This window comes from Choloepus didactylus, chromosome 10 (genome assembly GCF_015220235.1).
Source record: "Choloepus didactylus isolate mChoDid1 chromosome 10, mChoDid1.pri, whole genome shotgun sequence".
NCBI classification, from domain to species: Eukaryota; Metazoa; Chordata; class Mammalia; order Pilosa; family Megalonychidae; genus Choloepus; species Choloepus didactylus.
This window is the reverse complement of record NC_051316.1, coordinates 114150018-114173213: the sequence shown is the minus strand read 5'-3', so window position 1 is coordinate 114173213 and position 23196 is coordinate 114150018. Positions and strand designations below refer to the sequence as shown.

Below are 23196 nucleotides of genomic sequence, written 5' to 3'. Positions count from 1 at the left end.
TACAGACCAATATCCCTCATGAACACAGATGCAAAAATTTGCCAATAATTTTAGCAAATCAAATCCAACACTATGTAAAAGTTATCACATTATGCTACAAATTTATAGATGGTTTCATGTCTGAAATGAACTTAAAAAAAAAAAATAGCATATGAATAGATAATGGAAAATGAACGAATGTACAATAAGGGAAATCAACAAAGTCAGCAGTAGGCTCCTTGAAAGGGATTCGATCTTTACAAGGTTTATAAAATTGATAAATTGTTAGGAAAACAACAAAAATAAAAAAGATGCACTGATTACCAATATTAAGAATAAATCAAGGGATTGAAAATGCCTTCTTGACCAAAAGGGGGAAAAGAAAGGTAACAAAATAAGGTTATAGTGCCTAAGAGATTTCAAATAGAGTCAAAAGGCTATCCTGGAGGTTACTCTTATGCAAGCTCCAGCTAGACATCCCAAATTGCCACAGTATGCCAAGCCCTAATAAACAGTAGTCCTGAAATACCTAGATCTCTATGTGAGACTCCATAAGAGTTTCACTCACTAAGTTTATTTTTCAGAAACTTAAATTCACCAGTGTTCCTATGCCAGACAAGTCCTCAAACCAGAGGCAACAGCCTCTTTAAGAACATCAATCAGATGCAGCCCCCCTCCCTATAATGTCGACACCCCTTTTTAATATGAACAAGTTAGAGTGGTCACTGCCTAGACACCACTGAAGATCGAGAAAGTGATTAAACAAGAGGAAGGGACAGCAACAGACAAGATAGGATTTAACAAAGGATTATGAATACTGAATCTTTATATATATTAGATGCTAGGGTATTAGAAGAAGGAAACAGCTGAAATGGTAGAACTGTGGCCCGTAGATAACAGCAAATCTTTACTCTATAACTACTTGTTGAATTGTACTTTAAAAGTTATCACCTTTCTGAATATATTTTATTTATTGCAATAAGGAAATAACTGAAATTGTGGAACTGAAACCCATAACATTCTTTGAAATTTGCTAACCACTTGTTAAATCGTACTTTGAAAGTTATCACTGTTCTGTATATATGCTGAATTTCACAATAAAAAATGGATTTTAAAAAAAAGAGGTTTGAAAAGAAAACTATATTAGGCAAATACAAGGTGGAACTGGTAATACATAAACCATAAATTCTTCAGCTGTTATATATATTTATGAGCTAAATAACATTCCACACTGGTTCTGCCTAAGAGGCTTCTTATCCATACCACAATTCTAACAATTAAGAGTTTATTGATGGTAATAGTTATTATTGTACTCTACCTTTGCAGTAAGAAGCAGGGCTAAAAGAAGAGTTCCTATTACTAACAAAAATATGATGAAAATGCTAATAATCTTGTCTAGCATCTTCTCCAACCAGATGATCATCTGCACAGAAATGAGAGAATTATCTTAAAAATATGACTTAATAAAAACACCCATGTTTTCAAATATCATGAAGACAAAATGGGATATTCAGCATTGCAAAACAAACTATGGCATAATGAATTAGAGCAGTGAAAGCTGAAAGGAACTTTAGAAAATTAACAGTATTAATTACTGCTGTACTACAAAGAGCTTATTATTGTTATATCTAAGGACAGGCATTCAATTTGAACATAATCTATATCAATGTTTGAATTCTCATACTGTGCTATATTCACATTGCAATTATACCTTATAATCTGTTACTCTGTTTCTAAACAAAACAGTGACAATCCATTAGCTCATGTCTCATGAAGTTTTACAATTAACAAAACAATCACACCTAAATAGAGATGACTCTAGAAAAAGTATGCCCCTTATAATGTAGATATTCCTTAAATTAGATAAAATAGGAGCAAATTAAAACAGGAATTACACTCAAAATATTTAATTTTCCCTTTGATTTAATCAGGGTTATAAAACAGTAATAATAAAAAGCTAATGTTAAGGGAATAAGTAACAAATTTACAATAATAATTACCTTGGGGACAGAGAGAGGAGCAAAAGTCGCTTCAATTATGTACATAATGGTTTATCAAGCAGGAACATCGGCACATTTCAAATATATTTGAAATATTTAATAAAATATTTTTAAAAACCAAATATTCCACTTGAGATTTCTATTTGCTCTAAAAAATAAGCTTTATGAAATAATGTGACTGTAAATAACAAATAATCAATTTAGTTGTTAGCCCTTAATCCCTAATTAAAATTATGCTCTTCCTAAATGTTATTTGACATTCTATATAGACCATAACTTCCCTCACCTTTCACAGTCACAAATAATCCTACATTTTTAATAAGTTTTGTTCCTAGAAGTCCTGCCATGCAAGGCTAATACTTACTGTTTTTATTGTTTCAAAAGAAAAGAATTACACTGATGAATGCTGAGGCCCCACATTGCACTCCCCAACCCCAAGATGAGCTATAGCACTGCTAAATAACTTATCAATTTAAATTTGAATTATGCTCCCCAAACATCTAAGAGCAAAGAAAATCTTAAAACTACACTGCTAAAATGAACTTTGCATACTTAAACAGCACATTTAAGAAACAACTTTGGGTGCTTTCTTTCTTTTAGGGACAGTACTTAAAGAAGTCTTTATTATATTAGACTTTTTAAACATTGTTTTAAAATGCTTGGATTTTGGTCACTTAATGTCAAGCAACCAATAAAATTTGTATGTTTAAAATCACAATAATAATGTTCTGATTCCATCAACTTCTAATGAGAAGTACAGATTACTAATTATTTTAACCATAAAAGTATTTTAATGAATCTAACATGACTTCTAGAACTATTTTACACTTGATGCTTACAATCCTATGTACTTATCTGTCTTCCAAGAATACTATCATCAAGAGAAAAATGCTACATAGAATTCAAAGACAATTACAGCTTAAGACAGAAGAGTTAATTTTCAATGCATGCTATCAAAGCATCCAAAACAATACAGAGATTAAGTAATATAATAACAGATTTCTAAGATATGGAAGGTCAGATGTCGTATTTTGAAGGTAAGTTTTAAAATCAATGAAACTGATTTTAAAATTTCATAATCAAAAACTAACTGAACCTACTTCTTGAAACAGCTTCCTGAGGAAAGGGCCAGTGTATCATTACTCTTTGTTATCTCCAAAACCTAACATACAATATAATGCATGGCATGTGGTAGGCAAACAGTTACTATATATTTGAATAAGTATAAATAATTTCAGAACAGATTTGTTCTCACAAATTACAATTTCCGAAAATAACTGAATGATGTTCTCCTCAGAAAGTATTGATATCTAAATTTGTGTTTGGGAATTTTTAACATAGTGTATTTTAAAACACATCATATACATCGACATTACAAAATCAAACTTTGCATTCTTAAACCAGGGGTGGGGCAACTTTTTTTTTTCCAATTTAAAAGCCATATACCAAAGGGTAGGAAAAAATATACACTAAGAGTCACGTAAATAGAAATTTATATTCAAGGGATACAGTGAGGGTTAGATGTTTCATTTAAAACTTTAAATAAACAAAAGCATTTAAGATGCTCCATACATAAGCTAAAATGCTTTTTTCCTATTCACACTACGTCAGGTAAGAGAAGGTAAAAGAACAGAGTAAGAAAAGAGACAGCAAAAGAGCCAGAGAAAAGACAGGAAAGAGAGACATAAAAAAAAGACATATTAAAGAATAAAGGGAGAGAGGAACAGTAAAGGAGAGAAAAGAAAAAATAAGGAGGGGACTGGTACATAGATATAAGGACCAAGAGAGAGAGGACAGAAAATTTAGATGGAGAAAAAGAACCAACTCCCTGGAAGAGTCAATAGAAAAAGACCCACTCACAAGGACACAAATTCAGAGAGAGAGAGGAACATGGAGAAAGGGAGGAGTCTGGGGGAGAGAATTCCTACAGAAACCTCAGAAGGGCTGTGAGGCTGTCCCGGGCATTCCGCACAGGGAAAAGGTAATACCCCACCTGGCATCCCTGTCTGGCCCAGAGACATCGCAACAAGTCCCTAGTAATTTCCGCAATCTTCCATGCCAATTACTTTAACTTTTAAACTTCATTTTTTAAATGGGGACAGAAAGTGATTTTAAAATGACATTCAGCGTGTTTCAAGTGTGAATGGAAGGCACACATTTTTTAAATTTAGAGATGCTGGTAAATGTGTAGTCATACCAGAAGACTCTAAAACTTCAAAACAAGCTGACCTTATTCTTCAAGCTACTAAGAAAGTATCATTTTATTTCACTTTTCTAGGTCTGTGGGTTTTGGTTTGCTTGTTTTTTAATTCAAACTATAGTTGCAGTTAATTTGAGTCTTAGTGCAAATAACAGATATTAAGAAATAAAACAATTAAACCCTGAGAAACAGAGGTTACATTTCAATCTACCATGACATGTATTTTCTAACACTCTTCTTCTCTTGACCTGCTTACCTAATTCATTCCACTTGAGCTTTTTACATACCAAATCCTCAATGGTGAAAATTCTGATGTTAGATATAATATAATAAAATAGTCTTCAACTTACTTATCTGCTTTCCTGAAGCACAAACCATCAGAACTTCAAGCCATTACTCCAACTCTATATCAATGTTTTATCTATGCTATGCAGAATCATCCAAGAAAAGAAAAAAGTTACTTGATCTCTTAGGAATCTTTTATAACTAGCTCACAACTATTCAGTTTTGAATTAAGCTTGTAAATGAGGTATTTTCACTCAGTCCACTGAAGATTAAATCAAATTGACCTAATAAATTTAGCTCTGCTTTCTCCCATCGCTTGAGGTTAATTTCATTTCAATATACACAAATTGGGAAGTATATAAACCACCTACTTTGATCAAAATAAGAAAATGTGATTTCTGTTTGCAGCACTATCATCTACCAAGGATTGAATTCATTTACTCATACTAGCTTTGTAGAGAAAGGAGGTTTACACAACCATGTACACGCACATACATGTATGTGTATTCACTTATTTAACAAATTGGTTTTCAATCCAAAGTTTAAAACTTTAGGCATTATTAAATCTCTCCTTTCTTCAGTTTCAACAATGAAATTCTAAGCTTTAGGCTCAAAAGCCACATTTTAATCTATTTTCAAGAAGTATCACGTCTTTCTTAAGGCCTGCTGTACCATTTCCACTGAAGACTTTAACAGCCTTATTGTGTTTAAAAACAATACACATAAGTGATATATCTTGCCCTATGTCCAATGGATTAGATGAATTTAAGTTAAGAACTACTACAAGTGAACTTTATGTCAGAGGTAGAACACTCCCCTAATATATCCAATTAGCCTTTATGAAGTTATCAAAAATGTACTTGTCGTATGCCAACCCTTCAAAGCATTTACTGAAAATACAACTCATACTATGGGAAATACACTAAATTAGATGTTATAGGCTATGACTACAATCTTTTTTTAAGTTAAAAATAAAATTTTGGAATACTAATTTTAAAAAAGAACATATAAACTTAGCAGTTAAGGGAATCATACAATTACTTTACAGATTTATCTTTTGACAACTCCTGTGTCATTCAAAGAAAAAGTAGTAATAAAGAGTTCTCTTTCCTTTTCAGTAACTACTGCCTAATGTGCTCACACACATCAAAGGAGCCTACAGTATCAGGCTGAGCCACATTACAGAGCTGAAAAGGAAAGGAAATCACTTACAGTGGAAAGAAGGACTAAAAGAACTTTCAAACACTTAGGCAAGGAAATACATCCATTTCCTACTACATAGCCTTTGCTGGGTTTTCAGCAATTGGAAACAGTACTGTGATAGCTTTATGACCTTCCATAGCTTATAATTAGAACTTAAAAAAGAAAAAGAAAAAGAAAAAGCTTAGTATGACATTTGGACAGAAACACAGAATGAGAAGGAAGATACAGAGGAAAAGTTACAGAATTCAAAGTCAAAACTAACACCCGTGTGTTCATTTACCTTCTTATTTAACCAGTGCCAGAGCTACAGGATACAGGGGTAAGGTGAGAAAGAGAAGATAAGAACAGTGGAATATCATTAGAGAATGCAATACAGTATGAAAAGAAAAGAAAAGAAATTCACTGAGAGCATAAGAAGAAAATTATTCCAAAGGAAAAACTACAAAAAAAAAAAAAAAAAAAGATGTAATGCACAAACAAAATTTATAAAATCAAGAGAATACAGTATTCCTTTAAAATATACAATGATTAAAATGATGGTAAGCACAAGCTTTGTTGGTAATTTAACAATTAAAAAATACATAAAATAACCTGAGTTCTTGTAGGCTTAAATAGACACACCAAATTCTGAAAATCAGAGTAATAACTGTTAAGATCCTTGTATAAATCATGGACCAAAAGGATTTTATGTTAGTCCCAGTGGAAACTTACATTCATATACTAAATTTTCACTGAATTTTGCAGTTGCAGTTTTATAGTATCAGTTATTTTGCAATTTTTAAAAGAGTAAAACATTTCAGTGCTCATTTGGAACAGTGAGCACCTGGCCTAAAGTAGACAAACCTACATTCTGTTAATGTTTAGTGAGTTTCCTTCCATCCTAATTTTTTATGCACACATCAGATTCTCACAATACATAACACTATAATAGCTAACTATTTTTCTGATATGTAACAATTTAAAAATGAGTAAACATAGAATTTAAGAGCATTATTAGTAATACAAAAAAGCATTAAAAAGTATAATTTCTGAACGATTATAAAAATGCTCGTTGCAGGATTTCCCCTAAAGTACACCCCCATGCAACCTCCTATAGATGGATCGTTTCAGAAACACTGGTCCAACAAATCAAAATTTAACAGAAAGATGAACAATAGATTTCTTCCCCAAAGCAACAACCCAAATATACTGTTATACTAGAGAGAGCATAATCTTGGCATCAATTAAAATTAATCAAATGTTCAGTATGTGACTGCCATTTATTCTGACATGTATTGCTATATATGGTAAAAAACAAAATGCTACTTAAATTCATTTTACTGTCTTTCTTCCTTAAGAAGGATAGATTGGAATATAAATTAGTATAAAAACAGCAAATTTTTACAAAGCTGTCTCTATAACAAATATTTTTTGATATGCCCAGAATTTCGACTGGTATAACTGCTGAGTTTTCCTAACAGAAGGGTTCCAAGTACATGGGAATGCTGAAAATAAGTTTTTGTTTCTGTCATTTCTGGGTGGCAAGAAAAAAAAATTGACTAAATAAGAGTTCCCCTCTTTAGTCTGAAGTATTAAATCTGCTCTCGTTTGATAAAGCTTCACCCAATATCAGAGTGATGTGATAAGTGAGTTGAAACATGTGAAAAGTCTCAGATTCTTTCTTATTTAAAAAGTTGAAAAAATAAATAAGGACACAAACAGGCAATTTACAAAAGAAAAATATGAACAGTCAATAAGCATTTAAATATGAACAGCCAATAAGAATTTTAAATTTTTATTTTAAAAATTTTCAAATTAAAACATATTGAGATAACTCTTTTTTACCCAAACTAAAAAGGCCCATTTCAAATTATAATATCTAGTATTGACAAGAACTCATAGAAATGGGCATTCTCATATATGGCACTGATGAAAATTCTCATTATGTCTTCTGGAAGACAGTCAGGTCAATACATAAAGAAAAGTTATCATGTTCATCTCCTTTGACACAGCAGCATTAATTTTATTAAGGATGAATATAAAGATTTACTTCCTTTCCCCTCACAGTTCCTCTTTTCATTCCATATCTACACTGGTTTCCTATAACACTATTTCTGAGCCTAAAGTCATGGATGGACCCATTCAAGGAAATAACCACTAGCCTTTGTGATGAAGTCCAACTTGCCCAGCAAAGCACAGAAAAAGACCTTCTGGAAGCAAACTGTCCTAACCCTCCCAGAAGCCTCAGCTCCCACCACTCACCATTTCCATATATTCCAACCATTCCCATCAACTTGGCGCTCCCTAAGAAGGCGTGCTGTGGAAGTCTCTGTGCCTTTGCCCTTTTCCATCTACCTGCTCTTCTTGCCACCTCGGTCTAATTAACTCCTCCTTGTGCTTCAAAATTTGCTCTGGCTTCACCTCCTCTGCAAAGATGTCCCTCTCCCACCACCTCGGCTTCTATCAACAGTTAATCGTTTCTTTTTTTTTTTTTTTTTTTGCCCCCATTTTTCTACTCATTCATCCAAGTTAATCATTTCTTGTTCAATACTATTGCTATATCCTGCACATGCTTTTGCTACACAAATTGCTATACAGCGAACTCTTGTAGAGTTCGTAGAGCTTACTGTGCACCAGGCACTGATCTAAGAATTTTACACAGATTAACTCATTTAAACCTCACAACCAGTCTGTGAAGTAAGCGCTATTATACTTATTTTATTGATAAGGAAACATATCCATAGAAAGGTTAAGAAACTTGTCCCAGGTCACATAGCTAGTAAGTGGCAAAACTGGGATCCCAAACCAGGGTCTGGATTCAGAGCCCATGCTAACCACTAAGTGTCTGGTTAGCTGCCTCTGAATTTTGCTGAATTGTTCTCTCCACTAAACAACTGAGCATCTACATCTGATTTTCCCTGATTGATCTGGTTTTCCCTAAGAACTAACATAATATCTGACACACGGAAGTGTCAAAAATCTCCACTGAACTAAACTGAGCCACTCCCTAGTTACATGACTTTAGGCAAGTCACGTAATCTCTCTGGATTTCAATTTGGTCCTTATAAATAATGAGGGAATTGAACTAGGTGTTCCTTAAGATCCCTTTCTCTAATTATTTTAGAGTGAAAAAAAAATTACTTAATACTTATTTAAAAGAAATTCATCCTATACTTAGGTAAACCATAATTCCATACTTTAAAATTTCACCATAGAATTAGATCTTAAATGTGTCACCAACATTTATAATATAAATACCATATACATGACATGGAATATTTCAAACCAGAAAATATATAAACCCCAATAAAACAGCCCAAGCTCTTAAAACACAATACCTTGCTATCAACTTTTAACAAGAATTTTCCCAGCCCAACAATTGGCCACGGTGCAAGAGCCTCCTGCCGCTCCTTCAAGAAGTGCTCTATGACCTGCCACCACACATGACAGCGTTTCTCCAGGAAATTCACAACTCCAAAGTGAATAACAAGCTTTTTGAGGACCCAGACTATAAAGACAATAAAGAAGACATATATAAATGAAATACAGATTAGAAATTTATAACATGAAAAGTTCTCTTAATTTCATGTGACCTTTGTAAAACAATAAAGTCACTATTGAAATAAATATCAAAGCAAAAAAAAAAAAAAAAAAGAAAGAAAGCTCAAGGTATTCCAAACAGATGGAATTGGGCCAAATACCTTTTCACAAAAATCACCACCTGCCTGAACCTTATCTTCTTTGTGAAGTCTTGTCTGACTTTGAACGAGTCAGGGATTATTCTATAGCCCTTATCATGAAGATTTCATTAACAACAGTCTTGGCCCCTCACAGCTCCCCACTTCCAGAGTAAAAAATACTACCCCCTGACATTTCCCAATCTCCTTAGCTATTGCAGCTGCCCTTGCTAAACTTAGCTCTTTTCCTTAGATATCTGATATTTAGTGATCTGAAAAGCATAAGGTACTCTACACACATGACGACTTTGTGTCATCACAGGGTATCATTTTGATTTGTGTTCCTACTTCTCTATTGACACTGCCCTGTACATGTGAACCTTTTGCCAGAGTTCAGTAGAACCAGGGTGAGTAGAAGCAGGGCCGCTTCACACGGATCCATGGGCTATGCACCTGCACAATTTCAGGGGGTGCCAGTCACAGACCATAATATGAATATCAGCCCCTGGAGTTGGGCAGTGCAGGGGTTAAACTTCCTGTAAAAGGCCAACTGAGAAGGTGATGGGGTTGGGGGATGTATTACTAAGCTGTGAGGCACGCCTTGCAGGTTGAACCCTGGATAACTGATTGCAACCATTATAATTTCTTTAACTTCACGAATTCCTGTGTTCTTAGATCTGGCCTTGTAATCCCCTTAAGTAAATGACAACTAAATGACAGCTAAGACCTTGTCTGTCTTGCTCTTTCACCATTATATTCCTATTTTGAAGCAGTTTACTATTTTGAACCAGGAGCTCAGCATTATGCACCAGCTCAGTAACTCCTTCATTACCATTTTTAAACCCTTAGAAAGGCCCTGGGAAAGCTCTTATGTTCTCTAGACTATAACTACAGTAATAGCAGACTGTAGGGTAACTTTTGAGGTTTACCCTGTTCACGGGCCTGTTCTCCCAGGGCCATGTCAAATTCCCATGGCGACCAGAAAGTAAAAGACAGAACTAGGATAAATGTAACTCCTGCCACCAGACTTCAAAGAGGCTTCCAACAGCAACTGACACATGATTTGACAGGATGACATAATGCACATATGTAGGTATAATTCAATTTTCTGCCCATCAAAAGAAAAATCTAGATTTCACATACGTGCATTTCTCAAAACCTACATTTCCTTTGAATTAAAAATGCAATGTAAAATGCATGCCACCAAAAGCAGCTCTCAAAATTCAAGCATTAAACCCCCAAATGCAGACTGTTGGTAATGTCTTCCTCCACAGAATCATAATACAGCTGAACCATCAATTCCCCACATCGAGCTATCAATCTCAAATACCAGAGAAGATTCTAAGAGGCCAAGTACATTTCTGAGCTTAAAAGTGAACTATTATCAGAAAATGGATGGATGGATGGATGGATCGATCATTAGATATCTATAGATAAAAAGAATGATACAGCAAATGTGGCAAAATGTTAAAATTGGCGGACCTTGTTATCTGATGGATAAGGGTATGCTGGAGTTCTCTGTATGGAGTTTGTATTTTTTTTTTTTAACTGTCCCATAATTTTTGAAAGTATTTCAAAATAATTTACCAAAAAAACACTTTTAATAATTTGGGGGTTTGATAGTTGAGGCTTTTTATATCTTATACAGTATTCCAACAAATGTCTGCGCTCTTAGGATGTTTTCATACGAGATGTGAAATGTAGAAGAATGCTCAACAATGTTGTTGACTGTCAAAACAGATTTTGGAAAAGTGATTTATTTTAATCATTTTGTATATTTCTTCCTCTCCATGATGTTTTATGCATACAATTACTTGGTGCCACTCCATGCAACCAGTGTTTTCTCTTTATTGAACTAAAAAATGCTTTGGCAACAACAACAACAAAAAAGTGAACTATTAAAGAATCATCAGAGTAATAATATATTTCCAAAATAATGTTTCCTTGTTATTTAAATGCACACACATAGGCTATTTTATTTTAAAAACAGTAAAACTATCTCACATACTAAAATCAAATAGTGAAAAATAAATAAACCAAGTAGTGTTCAAGGGCGAGATGAGATCGTAATTAACCTGACAAGGACCTGCAATGGGCACTGGCAGCAGCTGCACGATCCACAGGTTCAACCAGATCTGCACAGCAATGATGGCCCAGACGAGAGACACAAAGTAGATATCACTAGTTCTCTTCTTTCTAAGCAATGTTCCAATTTCGGGCCTCTGTCGGCCCAGAGAGGGTGAGGGGGTGGAGGCTGACGAAGGGGGCAAGGTTGGAGGGGGTTCTCCCCTGTCCATGGTTTCTGGAGAGGGAAATAAAAGAAAAAAATCACACATCCTATTAATCCATATTTTACTAATAAGTAATAAGAGCAATTCACTAGGCTACCCTAAGTAAGCCTTCAAAATGTACTCTGATAGTATGTATAGTATGATTACATTGGGCTGAAAAAGAAAAGTGGACATGTATGCATGTTTGCATATGCACTACAAAATGTATGGAGAACTATAATGCTAGCAGTGCTTACATCTAGGGAAAATAAGTTTTGTGGGGTTAGAGCTGGGAGGCAGGAAATGTTTTACTTTTTATTTTATATATTTTATACCATTCAAGATTTTTATGACCAGTTTGTGCATATCATTTGGAAAAAAATTAAATAAAAATAAACAACACAATAGTTGGGAACTGAATTAGCCCATAAAAATTATTCAAACCATATAAAACAAGAGATAACATACACTAGAATTCATATATTTAAAAATTCTTCCTCTTTTAATAGGTCTTTATATTACATGTATGTATACATAAATTTCTGACACAATATGACTTTTCTGTGTCATTTCACCTAAAATGAAGCCAACTGCTATTACATGAAGAACCCAGGACTTCCAAACATGTCTTTTTCTCTGAATGTGATATAAAAAAATGACAAATTGCCACTAGGGGTGAGGAATTTTCAAATAAAGGATATTGTATTGAATTATTCCACATTAGGCAGTTTTCTAATAATGCAAATATTATGTGACATTTTACTACAGGGTTATATTATTTTACTTCCTAGTTGTTATCAAGAGGTATCATATAAATCAGAAATCATAGCTCTTAACACAATACCTTGGAAAACACTATGATGATGGCAATAAATAAGTTTCTAAAATTGCATTTTGCCTTCCATAAAAAAATAACAATAATTACAAAAATATCTATTTCGGAAAGTCTAGGAAAAAGAAAAAGAAACAAATAAGAACAACCCCAATTCCCCCGAGTCTTTTAGAAACACAGTTTTACATGGTTGTATCATGTTCTATTTACCCTTTTTCATTTTCTCCCCTCAGGTAAATGTCAGCTCTATGACAGCTAAGACCTTGTCTGTCTTGCTCTCTCCCCACTGTATTCCTAGCACATAGAATAGTACCTGACATATAGTAGATGCTCACTAAATACTGGCTGAATGAATGACTTTCTTGTTATTTCATGATTTTCATAAGCTACCACAAAGTAGCCCTCTGAGTGATATGTCTTCATGGACTTAATGTTTCTTTTAACATTAAATGTTTAGCTACAAGTAAATTTTTACTACTGCTATAATAAGCACCATGGTGAGCCAGCCTACCTCACCAGGACTAAACTCTACCTTGAGGTTTGGAGCGAAAGCCCAAGCTCCTTATGATATACCTCTGTCTCACTTTGCTCTTTGACTATCCCTCTAATTTGCAAACTTCATGTTAGTGAGTGTGGCACATGTGTGGAAGAATAGTAAGAACATAATCAAAACAGCAACCCTTTACCACTTGGGAAACATGATTCAGCGTACAAGGAAAGTAAGTGTTCTTACCATGGCAAATGCTTTTCTCTTGGATGGACCCTTCGTTTAAGACTTTTCTAGAGTCAATTCTTCAAGAAGCACTCACCATTAATATTCTCTAACTTTCTCTAGCACTAATAGACCTCTTGGCACAGATGGGGATGGACTTTTATATTCCTGAACTCCATGTGAGCACAACTCTGAAGCAGGTATAAATCTACGAGCTGGCATCTTGCAGGAGCTGCAACTCCTCTGCACACAGGCCATACAGAACAATGACTCCAGAAAAAACAGAAGAGTTTGCTTTAAGGGAAACAATCAAAATATAAAAAGCATGAGGTATGCAAGTCAAAAGTTGTAGAAGAAAAGCAAGGAATGCCAGAGAAATGGATAACTGGAAGATGAAAAAGTAAAGGCAAAAAATAGAATTGGGGAAAGGGAACAACAACAACAACAGAAAAAAAAAGCAACATAAGAATTAAAGCAAAACAAACAATGGAGGAAAACTGACAGCAGTTGTGCCAGCTTGAATATATTACGTCCCCCCCAAAGGCCATGTTTTAATCCTGTCTTGTGGGATATTTGGATTAGGTTGTTTTCATGGAGATGCGACTCACCCAACTGTAGGTGAAACATTTTGATTAGATATTTCCATGGAGCTGTAGCCCTGCCCATTAATTAAATCCATAGGATCCTATAAAAGAGCTCACAGACAAAAGGAGCTCAGGGCAGCTGAGAGAGACTTTTGGAGGGACCCAGACGCTTGCTGATGTTGGGGATATTGGAGATGCAGACAAAAGGATGTTTGGAGATACTAAGCTAAGAGATAAAGCCCAGAGACATTTTGGAGAAAGCCATTTTGAAACACAACCCGGAAGCAAAGGATCAGCAGATGCCAGCCATGTGCCTTCCCAGCTGACAGAGGTTGCACAGACACCATCGGCTGCTCTTCAGGAAAGGTATCCTCTTATTGATGCCTTCGTTTGGACATTTTCATGGCCTTAGGACTGTAAATTTGTAACCAAATAAACCTCCTTTATAAAAGCCAATCCATTTCTGGTATTTGGCGTAACAGCAGCATTAGCAAACCAGAACAGTCATTATAAAAGAAAGAATGGAAAACAGGAAACCAAGATAAGAAAATGAAAAAATGGGGGAGAAAAATGTTGGAAAGGTAAATGGGACACTGAGAAAAGAAAAATAATATGAAAGTGAGAAAGAAGACCAAAAGAATAAGAAAAGCATTCAATAAAAAAAGGGAGGAGAGGTGAAATGGAGACAGCAAGGTCCAAAATAAGGTAAACAAATTAAGTGTATGAAAAAGTGACACATGAAAATGAAGATGAGGAGAAAAGGTGTAAAAACAGAAATCAGAGAAAAATGTGAAGGACCAGCAAGAGTAAGTTTGCATTTTGTGATGCTGGTGTCCTTCTTAACTTTACATTCTATTTGTATTTCACTTTCCAGAATAACTCTGAAGGCATTCCAACAGTGTCATTCACCTGCAGCCTGTGCCATGGGCTGGTCTTCACTGCTCGAGTCATACCCAGTAATAGAGATGGCCAAGTTTGCTAGAGTAGAAGCTGCCATGGAGATCACTTGTCCTGGTAATTCTGCCCCTGGAAAAGAAGCACACATTTTTAAAACTTTTAAAGCAAATGAGTGAAGTGGGAAATAACTGTTGTAAATTAAAACACTAAAGTTTTCAACAGCAATAAAATAAAGCAGTTATTACTGACCCACTAGATCAGCAGTTCTTCATCAAAGGAAAATGCTTAAAAAGCAATACGAAAGCTTGTAAAAAATGCAGGTTCCTGGGCTTTACTACAGAAAATATGATTCATAAGATTGACTTTACTAAGTATCTCTCTAATTTGGAAACTTTATATTGACAGGTATGGCAGATATTGGATATATAAATAAGGAGTGCTACATTTATGTTTTTTAATCTGTAATTCAAAGGTATTTATTTTAATCCACACCTCTAGAGAGAAATACTGCACACCAAGTCTGTGAGCTCCCTGAACACAGGCTGCCTTACACCCCCACTTTGTATTTCAAGATCATAGTAAAGTATGGGACAGCACATACTTGGTGCTTTAAAAAAATAACATTCTATAAGGTACATATTTCAGCACAGCAAAATCCACCACTTTCAGATTCAAAAGACTACCATTACTTTGTTTCATGTTATATGTTTCTACGTTTAGTTTCTAATAGGTAGTACCAAGCTTAATCACTTGCACTAGACTCAAATAAAACATTCATTGGTGAATAAAGGCTGTCTGGAATGGTCAGCCTTTAACCTGCTGTGGCAGACAGTGCAGGTTGGCTCACATGACACCAGGCACTGGCATGCTCTCCTGCACACTAGAGGCTGGAGAGCTAAAAGCTATACTTCTTGGACTCTCTAGCAGCTAAAGTCCCACATGCAATGATGTTTCTCCAAGCAGGCACATCTGTGAAAGATCTGGAAGACCAAAGTGATGCACTGTAACTTGGCAGCCATATAGCCCTCATGTCAAGTCATGGAGGCATATGTTTTTTTTCTCCAGCAACGACAGCAAAGGTTCCAGAGGTTTGGGTGCCTGACCTTTAACTACGTGCCAGGTGGCACCAGCAGTGGGATTTCTGCACAGTCCTTTGACACGGTTGGGCACTTCTCCCAGCTGCAACACTTCTGTCTGTGTAGGATCCAACCTTGGGCCCCTGGCCCTCCAAAAAATGCTAAGTACTAATCCATACCTCTTTCTATTTCAACTTGCTAAAGTGGATTCTACCATCCACAACTAAGACATGCACCGTTCCCAGTCACCAAATCATACACTCTCACAGAGCCGGGCCCTTACTTTTGGTACGCCAATAATCAAGTGACAACAGAGAATTCTGATCTCTGAAGCCATGTGGGGTCAGGTCTGGTTAGCACTTGGAGGGCAGGCAGCTGCATTTTAACTTATATTTATAAACTCCCACTAAGCATTCATTCACCAAATAGGTGACTAGGCTCTGTGCTGAGACTCAGAGACCCCATTCTCAAGCTCAGTCTAATACCTCAACTGCCATTTATGATTTAGTGTGTTAAGAGCTGATGAAAAAGCAAGTATAGAATATCAGGGGAACACAGAAGATGGAAATCTAATCCACGCTGGGAGGTCAGGGAAAGGTTTCCAAAGGAGCTATCTGACCAGAATGCTGAAAGATGCCATCCCTTATATCCTTTAAAACAAAAGTTGGTCAGATAAAGAAACAAATCAGTCTTGGGGAGGAAGAGAGAGGCTGTGGTGATGGAGGGCAAAGGCAGAAAAGTATTCCAAGAAGACAAAAAGCAGGTATAAAGACATAGAGGCAAGAAAAAAACAGAGTGTGCTGTTCAAAGAACTCTAACAAGTTCAGTGAGACCAAAACACAGGGTATAATAAGAAGAGCAGAAAGATATGAGGATGCAGAGGGAGACTGGGAGCAGAGAACAGAAGGCAGCATGTTTACCATGCTCAGAGGGAGTACAATTCAGGGCTCTGAAGCACAGGTGAGGAGACAAGACTGTCCAGGCTCAAATTCCTTACCAGTTGCATGACAAAAAGCAAGTTACTTAATATACAGATGCCTTAGTCGCCTCATGTATAAAATGGGGCTTATGTAAGTTCTCATCTTGTGTGGGAATTAAATGGAACAATATATATTTTTAAATCTTAGAAAATTGTCTGGTATGTCAGAGATGCTCAATCAATGTTAGCTATTATCATCACCTATAACAAAACCACTGGATTTCATGGTATACAATACACACATGAGCCACTAGCACCCTATCATATTGCTCTGTACTGCTCATTGCCTTTCTGTTTTGTATTACAGCTGTTTACATGTCTTATCCCTCTTAGTAGATATTTTTAGATCTCCCCACAGAGCTAAGCAAAATTACGTTGCATACAGAAATCACTGAAAGACTTCAACGAAAATTAAGACCAATTAATTAAACCTTCAAAACTATGGCTTAGAGCCTAACTCTGAGTTTCTGGTCATCAAGAGGCAGAATGAGCTGCTTCAAGGATCTATCCCACACAACAGCTTTACAGCAAACAAGAAATGGCCAAGCCCTTTTTCTCAAAGCTCCAGGAAACAGGCAAAGGTCACAGTAACAGGGAAAGTACTGAATCAAGAAAAAGCCAACTCAAAAGCAGTAAGAAATCCTCCTCGTGGTGCCCTTGCTGGCCCCTCCCCACCGCTTGGCACAGAGCCAGCCCACACTCCCAGTTCCAGAGGGAGCACGGTAATCCCCATGCACATAGTGGGCGTATGTCTGTCTGTGTCAATCCATCTGGTGGCAGCCTGAAGGACTGAACCAGGACACTCATCCCAAGCTTGCCATCCCACAACTTGCCTGCATGTGCAAGGCAAGGTCTCCTACATAACACTGTAGGAGAACAGTCAAACTGTAGTTACCTGGGCAAAGATTAACTGGCTGTGGGCCATACAGTACAGTGCCCGGGATCATGAGGAAACACTGTTTCCTAGAGAAGAGGGGACACTGGGATCCGTGTAAATGGGGGAATTCGTAGAGCCACAACACAGAGAAAAGAGCAGGGAAGACCCTACACTTTTGCCTCCAGCTAGTTTCAAAACTTATTGTTAGGACAGATAAGCTCTAAAGCAGAGTGTTTAAACAGACCAATCTGTAAATACTAAGAAAGGTGGCTTCTTTTTCTTTTTGATACATCTTGGCATTCAAGGAAATCTTTCATAACACTAGCTAGATATAAGCTTAAAGAACAAAGCCCTCAGTGTCTAAATTTCAGCGATAACACATTAAAATATCAAAATGTCCAGGTCGTAACAAAAGATTACAAAGCATACAAAGAAGCAGGAAACAATGGCTCCTGCAAAGGTGCAGGATAAAGAATTAGAAACCATCAATGAGACAGACCTTAGACATGACAAAGACTTTTTAAAAATGGTCCAAAATATACTCAAAAAACTAAAGGAAAACATGGACAAAGAATGAAAGGAAATCAGGAAAACGATATACGAACACAAAGAGAAAACCAATAAAGAGATAAAAATCATAAAAAGGAACCAAACAGAGCTGAAGACTATATTAACAAATTAAAAATTCCCTAGAAGAGTTCAACAGCAGATTGGAGATACCAGAAGAAAGAATCAGTGAACTTGCAGATAAGACAACAGAAATTATTCAGTCTCAGGAGTAGAAAGAAAAAAGAACAAAGAAAAGTGAACAGAGCCTGACAGAGACCTGTGGGACACCATCAATATATGCACTGTGGGAATCCCAAAAGGAAAACAAAGAAAGGGGCAGAAAGAATATTTGAAGACATAATGGCTGGAAACTTCCCAAATTTAACAGAAGACATAAATATACACATCCAAGAAGTTCAATAAATTCCAAACAGGATAAACCCAAGGAGACCCACAGTGCACCATATTATAGTTAAAATGTTGAATGGCAACGATAAAAAGAAGATTCTGAAAGCCACAAGAAGGAAGCAATGTGCCATGTACAATGGAGCCTCAATAAGACTAAGTACCAATTTCTCATGGGAAACCATGGAGGCAAGAAAGCAGTGTGATAACATATTTAAAGTGCTGAAAGTAAAAAAAAGGCCAACCCAAGAATTCTAAATCTGCACTAGCTATTAGGAAAATGCAAATCAAAACCACAATCAGATTTTTTCACACCTAGTAGAATGGCCACTATTAAACAAACAGAAAACCACAAGTGTTGGAAAGGATATGGAGAAATAGGAAGACTTACTCACTGCTGGTGAGACTATAAAATGGTACAGCCGCTGTGGAAGAAAGTCTGGCAATTCCTAACTGTAGAACTGCCATATTATCTGGCAGCTCTGCTACTAGGTATACACCCAGAAGAACTGAAGGCAAGGGCACAGACATCTGCACACCGATGTTCATAGCGGCATATTCACAATTGCCAAAAGATGGAAACAACCCAAGTGTCCATTAACCGATAAATGGATAAACACATTTTGTTTATCCATTTATCCAATAAATATACAATGTTATTATTCAATAAACATACAATGGAACATTATTTAGCAGTTTAAGAAGGAATGAAGTCATGAAGCATGTGACAACATGGGATGAATCTTGAGGATACTATGTTAAGTGAAATAAGTCAGACACAAAAGGATAAATATTGCATGATGTCACTAATATCAACTAATTATAATAAGTAAATTCATATAGTTAAAATCTGGAATACTTACCAGGAAATGGAATGAGGGAAGGAAATAGGGAGTATATGCTTAATGTGTGCAGAATTTTTAACTAGGGTGAATTCAAACGTTTGGAAATGGATACAGGTGATGGAACCATATTGAGGTGAGTATAATTAACAACACTGAATTATGTGTGTTACTGTGGTTGAAAGAGAAAGTTTAGGGTTGTATGTGTCACTAGAAGGAAAGCTAGAGAAAAAAACATGGAACTGTGTAACAGTGAAACCTGTAGTGGAAGATGAATGTGATTAATAGTACAAATATAAAAATGTTCTTTCATGAACTAGAACAAGTGTATATCACTATTACAAGGAGTTAATAATAGAGTGGTATATGGGGAAAATGCACCTATTGCAAACTATGTATTATAGTTAACAGTAGTATTTTAATATTCTTTCATCAACAGTAACTAATGTACCACACCAATGCTAAGGGTCAATAAAGGAGGGTAAAGGGTATAAGATGTTTTGGCTTTTTTTTTTTTTTGAGTAATGAAAATGATCTACAGTTGATTGTGGTGATGAATGCACAACTTTATGATGATACTGTGAACCACAGATTGCATGCTTTGGATGGACTATATGGTGTGTGAACATATGTCAATAAAACTGCTTTAAAAAAAAAAAGAATTCTATATGTGGCAAACTGTCTTTTAAAAATCAGGGAGCGATAAAGACTTTCCTAGATAAAGAAAAGCTGAGAGAATTCGTCACCACATCACCACTGGACCAGACCTACAAGAAATGCTAAATGAGCTCTGCAGGTTGAAAGGAAAGGACACAAGATAATTAACTGAAGCCACAAGAAGAAATAAAGTTCTCCAGTAAAATAAATTACATGGGTAACTATAAATACCAGAACTATTGTATTTATTTGTAACCCCACTTTTTACTTCTTACAGGATCTAAAAGGCAAATGCACAAAATTTAATTATAAACCAATAGTTTGGGACTCATAATATATAAATATGCAATTTGTGACAAGAATTCCATAAAGGTGGGGGGGGGGCAGAGATGTATAGAAACCTAGTGTGTATATGCTATCAAAGTTAAATTGGTATCAAACCATACGAGATTGCTAAGATTTAGCATGTTAAATTTAAGCCCCATGGTAACCACAAAGAAAATATTGGAAAAATATGCACAGAAACAAAGAGAAGGAATTCTAAAGCGCTCACTACAAAAACGGGCAAAAGACTTAGTCAATTCCCCAAAGAAGACACTCAACTTCAGTCCTAAAAAGGAGTGAAGTTCTGTTTCATGCTACTACAGGGAGGAAGCTTAACGACACCACTGGGTGAAATAAGTCAGACACAAAGAGAGCAGATATTAAATGATTCCACTTATTTGAAATAGCCAGAATATGCAAATTCATAGAGACAGAAAGTAGGGTACAGGTTAGAATATGCAAATTCACAGAGACAGAAAGTAGGGTACAGGTTACGGGGCAGGGGAGGAGGGAAAAGGGGGAGTTATTGCATAATAGGTGCAGGGTTTCTATTTGGGGTGATGAGAAAGTTCTGGTAACTCTTCTGAGGGTAGCACAACATTGTGAGTGTGATTAATCCCACTGAATTGTACCCCTGGGACTATCTGAGATGGGAAAGCTCATGTTGTATATAGGTTTCCACAATTAACAAAAGAGAGAAAGACCAGTGATTAAAAAGACAATAACAACTAAAGTCAACACATGATCCCAGACAGGATCTAATACTGAAGGAGAAAATGTCCAAAAGCACTTTACTGAGATATATGAAAAAACTGGAGTATAGACTGTTAGCTTTTTACCAATGTTAAATTTCTTGAACCTGATAACTGTACTTAAAGCGGGTACATAGGTGAATATCATTGTTCTTAGGAAAGGTACACAGAAGTACTAAATGTTCAAGGAGCATGATGTATACAACCTACTCTCAAATGTTTAGAAAATACATAAATAGAAAGATAGAAAGACTGATGGATAGATGATAAAATGATACTGCAAATATGGCAAAAGGTTAAAAGTTGGTGAATCTCGGTATCTGAATAGGGGGTAGAATGGAATTCTCTGTATGGTTTTGTATTATTTTTGCGACTGCCCTGTAAGTTTGAAAATATTTCAAAATAAAAGTTTTTTTTAAAAAGGAGAGATACTGAAACAAAAAAAAAGACTCTCCAACTTGCTAATATCACTAAAACATACAGTAAATATTCAATAAATCAACTAAATTAAGGGAAAATATGCAATATCTTTCTAGTTAATACACAAATGACTCAGTAAATTTTTAGAGTGTCAAACTTCACAAAGAAATAAAAAGCAGCACAAAAAGAAAAATCAACAAAGAGAATTTCAAAATTATAGACACCAGATTTGGCAATTGCTCTCATTTATCAAATAGACAGGCATTTTTATGACTCTGTATTTAATGATATCCTTTGGCACTTCTAAAATCCCAGAAGTTCAGGTGGGGAGATGATAAACTGAACAGGATAATACCAGGATCAAGGTTCTAGGCAAAGTCATGGAGTCCGATAAAAGTCAGAGCTAAAAATAGGCACACAGACAAGGGAACATAATCCTTAACAAAAAAAGGAGAGAGTATCCAAGGTTTCAAGTGTCAATCTATGCAAGGACAAGGTCAGTATTAAGTCGAGACCCAAATAACAGGAGATGTACAGAGATCCAAAGAAGCAAGCTACTGACATTAGCAGCCTAGCACCAGGGCACAGAAATCACAAGTTCAGATAGCACCTGTTAGTGCAGCTAACTTGGCAATGGACAAATAGCTTCTTTAATAATGAGGGGAGAACCAATCCAAAAAAGGAGATGTTTCTTGATCTGCTTCACTCTCCTTCACAGGGATAGTGGCAGTTGCCAGAAATACATCCAAAGACACTTACTGGAAGGGGATACTGAACCAAGTAAAACCTTCCCAGCATGCAGAGTTCCCTTGGAAGAAAGACTCTGAGTTCCATTACTAATACAGAACATACATCTTCCCCTCAATGGCTTCTAGTACCACCTCTATGTACTACTAGTGGATGGCAAGGGCTATAGACCAGCAGGAGTTTCCCTAGGCCTATTTAACCAACAGCAACAAAACTGGGGGAGTGGGAGATGAGTAGTAAGAAATTTAGCATGTTCCTTTTATTTTTCCAACTTGGGCTTAACTGGTTCAAATCTGTTCATTCAGATTGCATGCTCTCTCAAGAGATTCAACGCAACTATCAAGTTTTCCCTGCAAAGATATTTCCAGTCATTTACCAACAACCACCAACGTCTGGAGGAACAGCACCTAGCTATACTTGTCAGTACTTCTCAGGATGGATGTCCACGTTATTAAAGATACACGTGCATCTTACTTCCCAAGCTTTTAAAGAAGCATTTCTCATACTCAAAGTAAGTGGCTCTCTGAGCCTTAACTTCTTCATCTGTAAAATGGGTATAATACCAATCTTACTGGATTACTGAGAGAATTAAACAAGGTGTCACATGTAAGAGCCTGACATAGAGCCTCGCCCGTAGGAGATCACAACAAATGCTAGTGTTCCTCTTTTCTCACAGGCCAAGGAAACATATCAAACCTGGAATCCAAGTTTCCACCAAGTAAGATTTCTGGGATCTAAGAGGCAGAAGAGCCAGGTCCTATAGTTGTCATTGACCAACCGGGTCAACACGGAAGGATGAATGAGCTGACCATTACAACTGAGTGTGACAGGAATCAGTAGTTGATGTTTCTCCTTGGGTAACAGGATGGCTTATGCTTGTTCAAAGACTCTGCTGAAGGGAAAGATCACTGGGCTTAGCATCAAGGACTGTAGATTTAAATCTTAGCCCC

General features: G+C 36.1%; 1 protein-coding gene across 2 annotated transcripts in view; it reads right to left on the bottom strand.

Moving 5' to 3' along the window:
* The window catches only part of TMEM245 (transmembrane protein 245), a 111240-nt gene that overhangs the window by 63081 nt on the left and 24963 nt on the right, over nt 1–23196 (bottom strand). The window contains exons 4-8 of one of the 2 annotated variants that reach the window (XM_037850882.1): nt 14631–14747; nt 11410–11625; nt 8985–9154; nt 5948–5971; nt 1298–1402 (exon numbers count right to left, since the gene is read on the bottom strand). In XM_037850882.1, the coding sequence (XP_037706810.1) occupies nt 1298–1402; nt 5948–5971; nt 8985–9154; nt 11410–11625; nt 14631–14747 (632 nt within the window). The remainder of the gene's footprint in view (nt 1–1297; nt 1403–5947; nt 5972–8984; nt 9155–11409; nt 11626–14630; nt 14748–23196) is intronic. The other variant, XM_037850883.1, reaches the window with a different exon arrangement.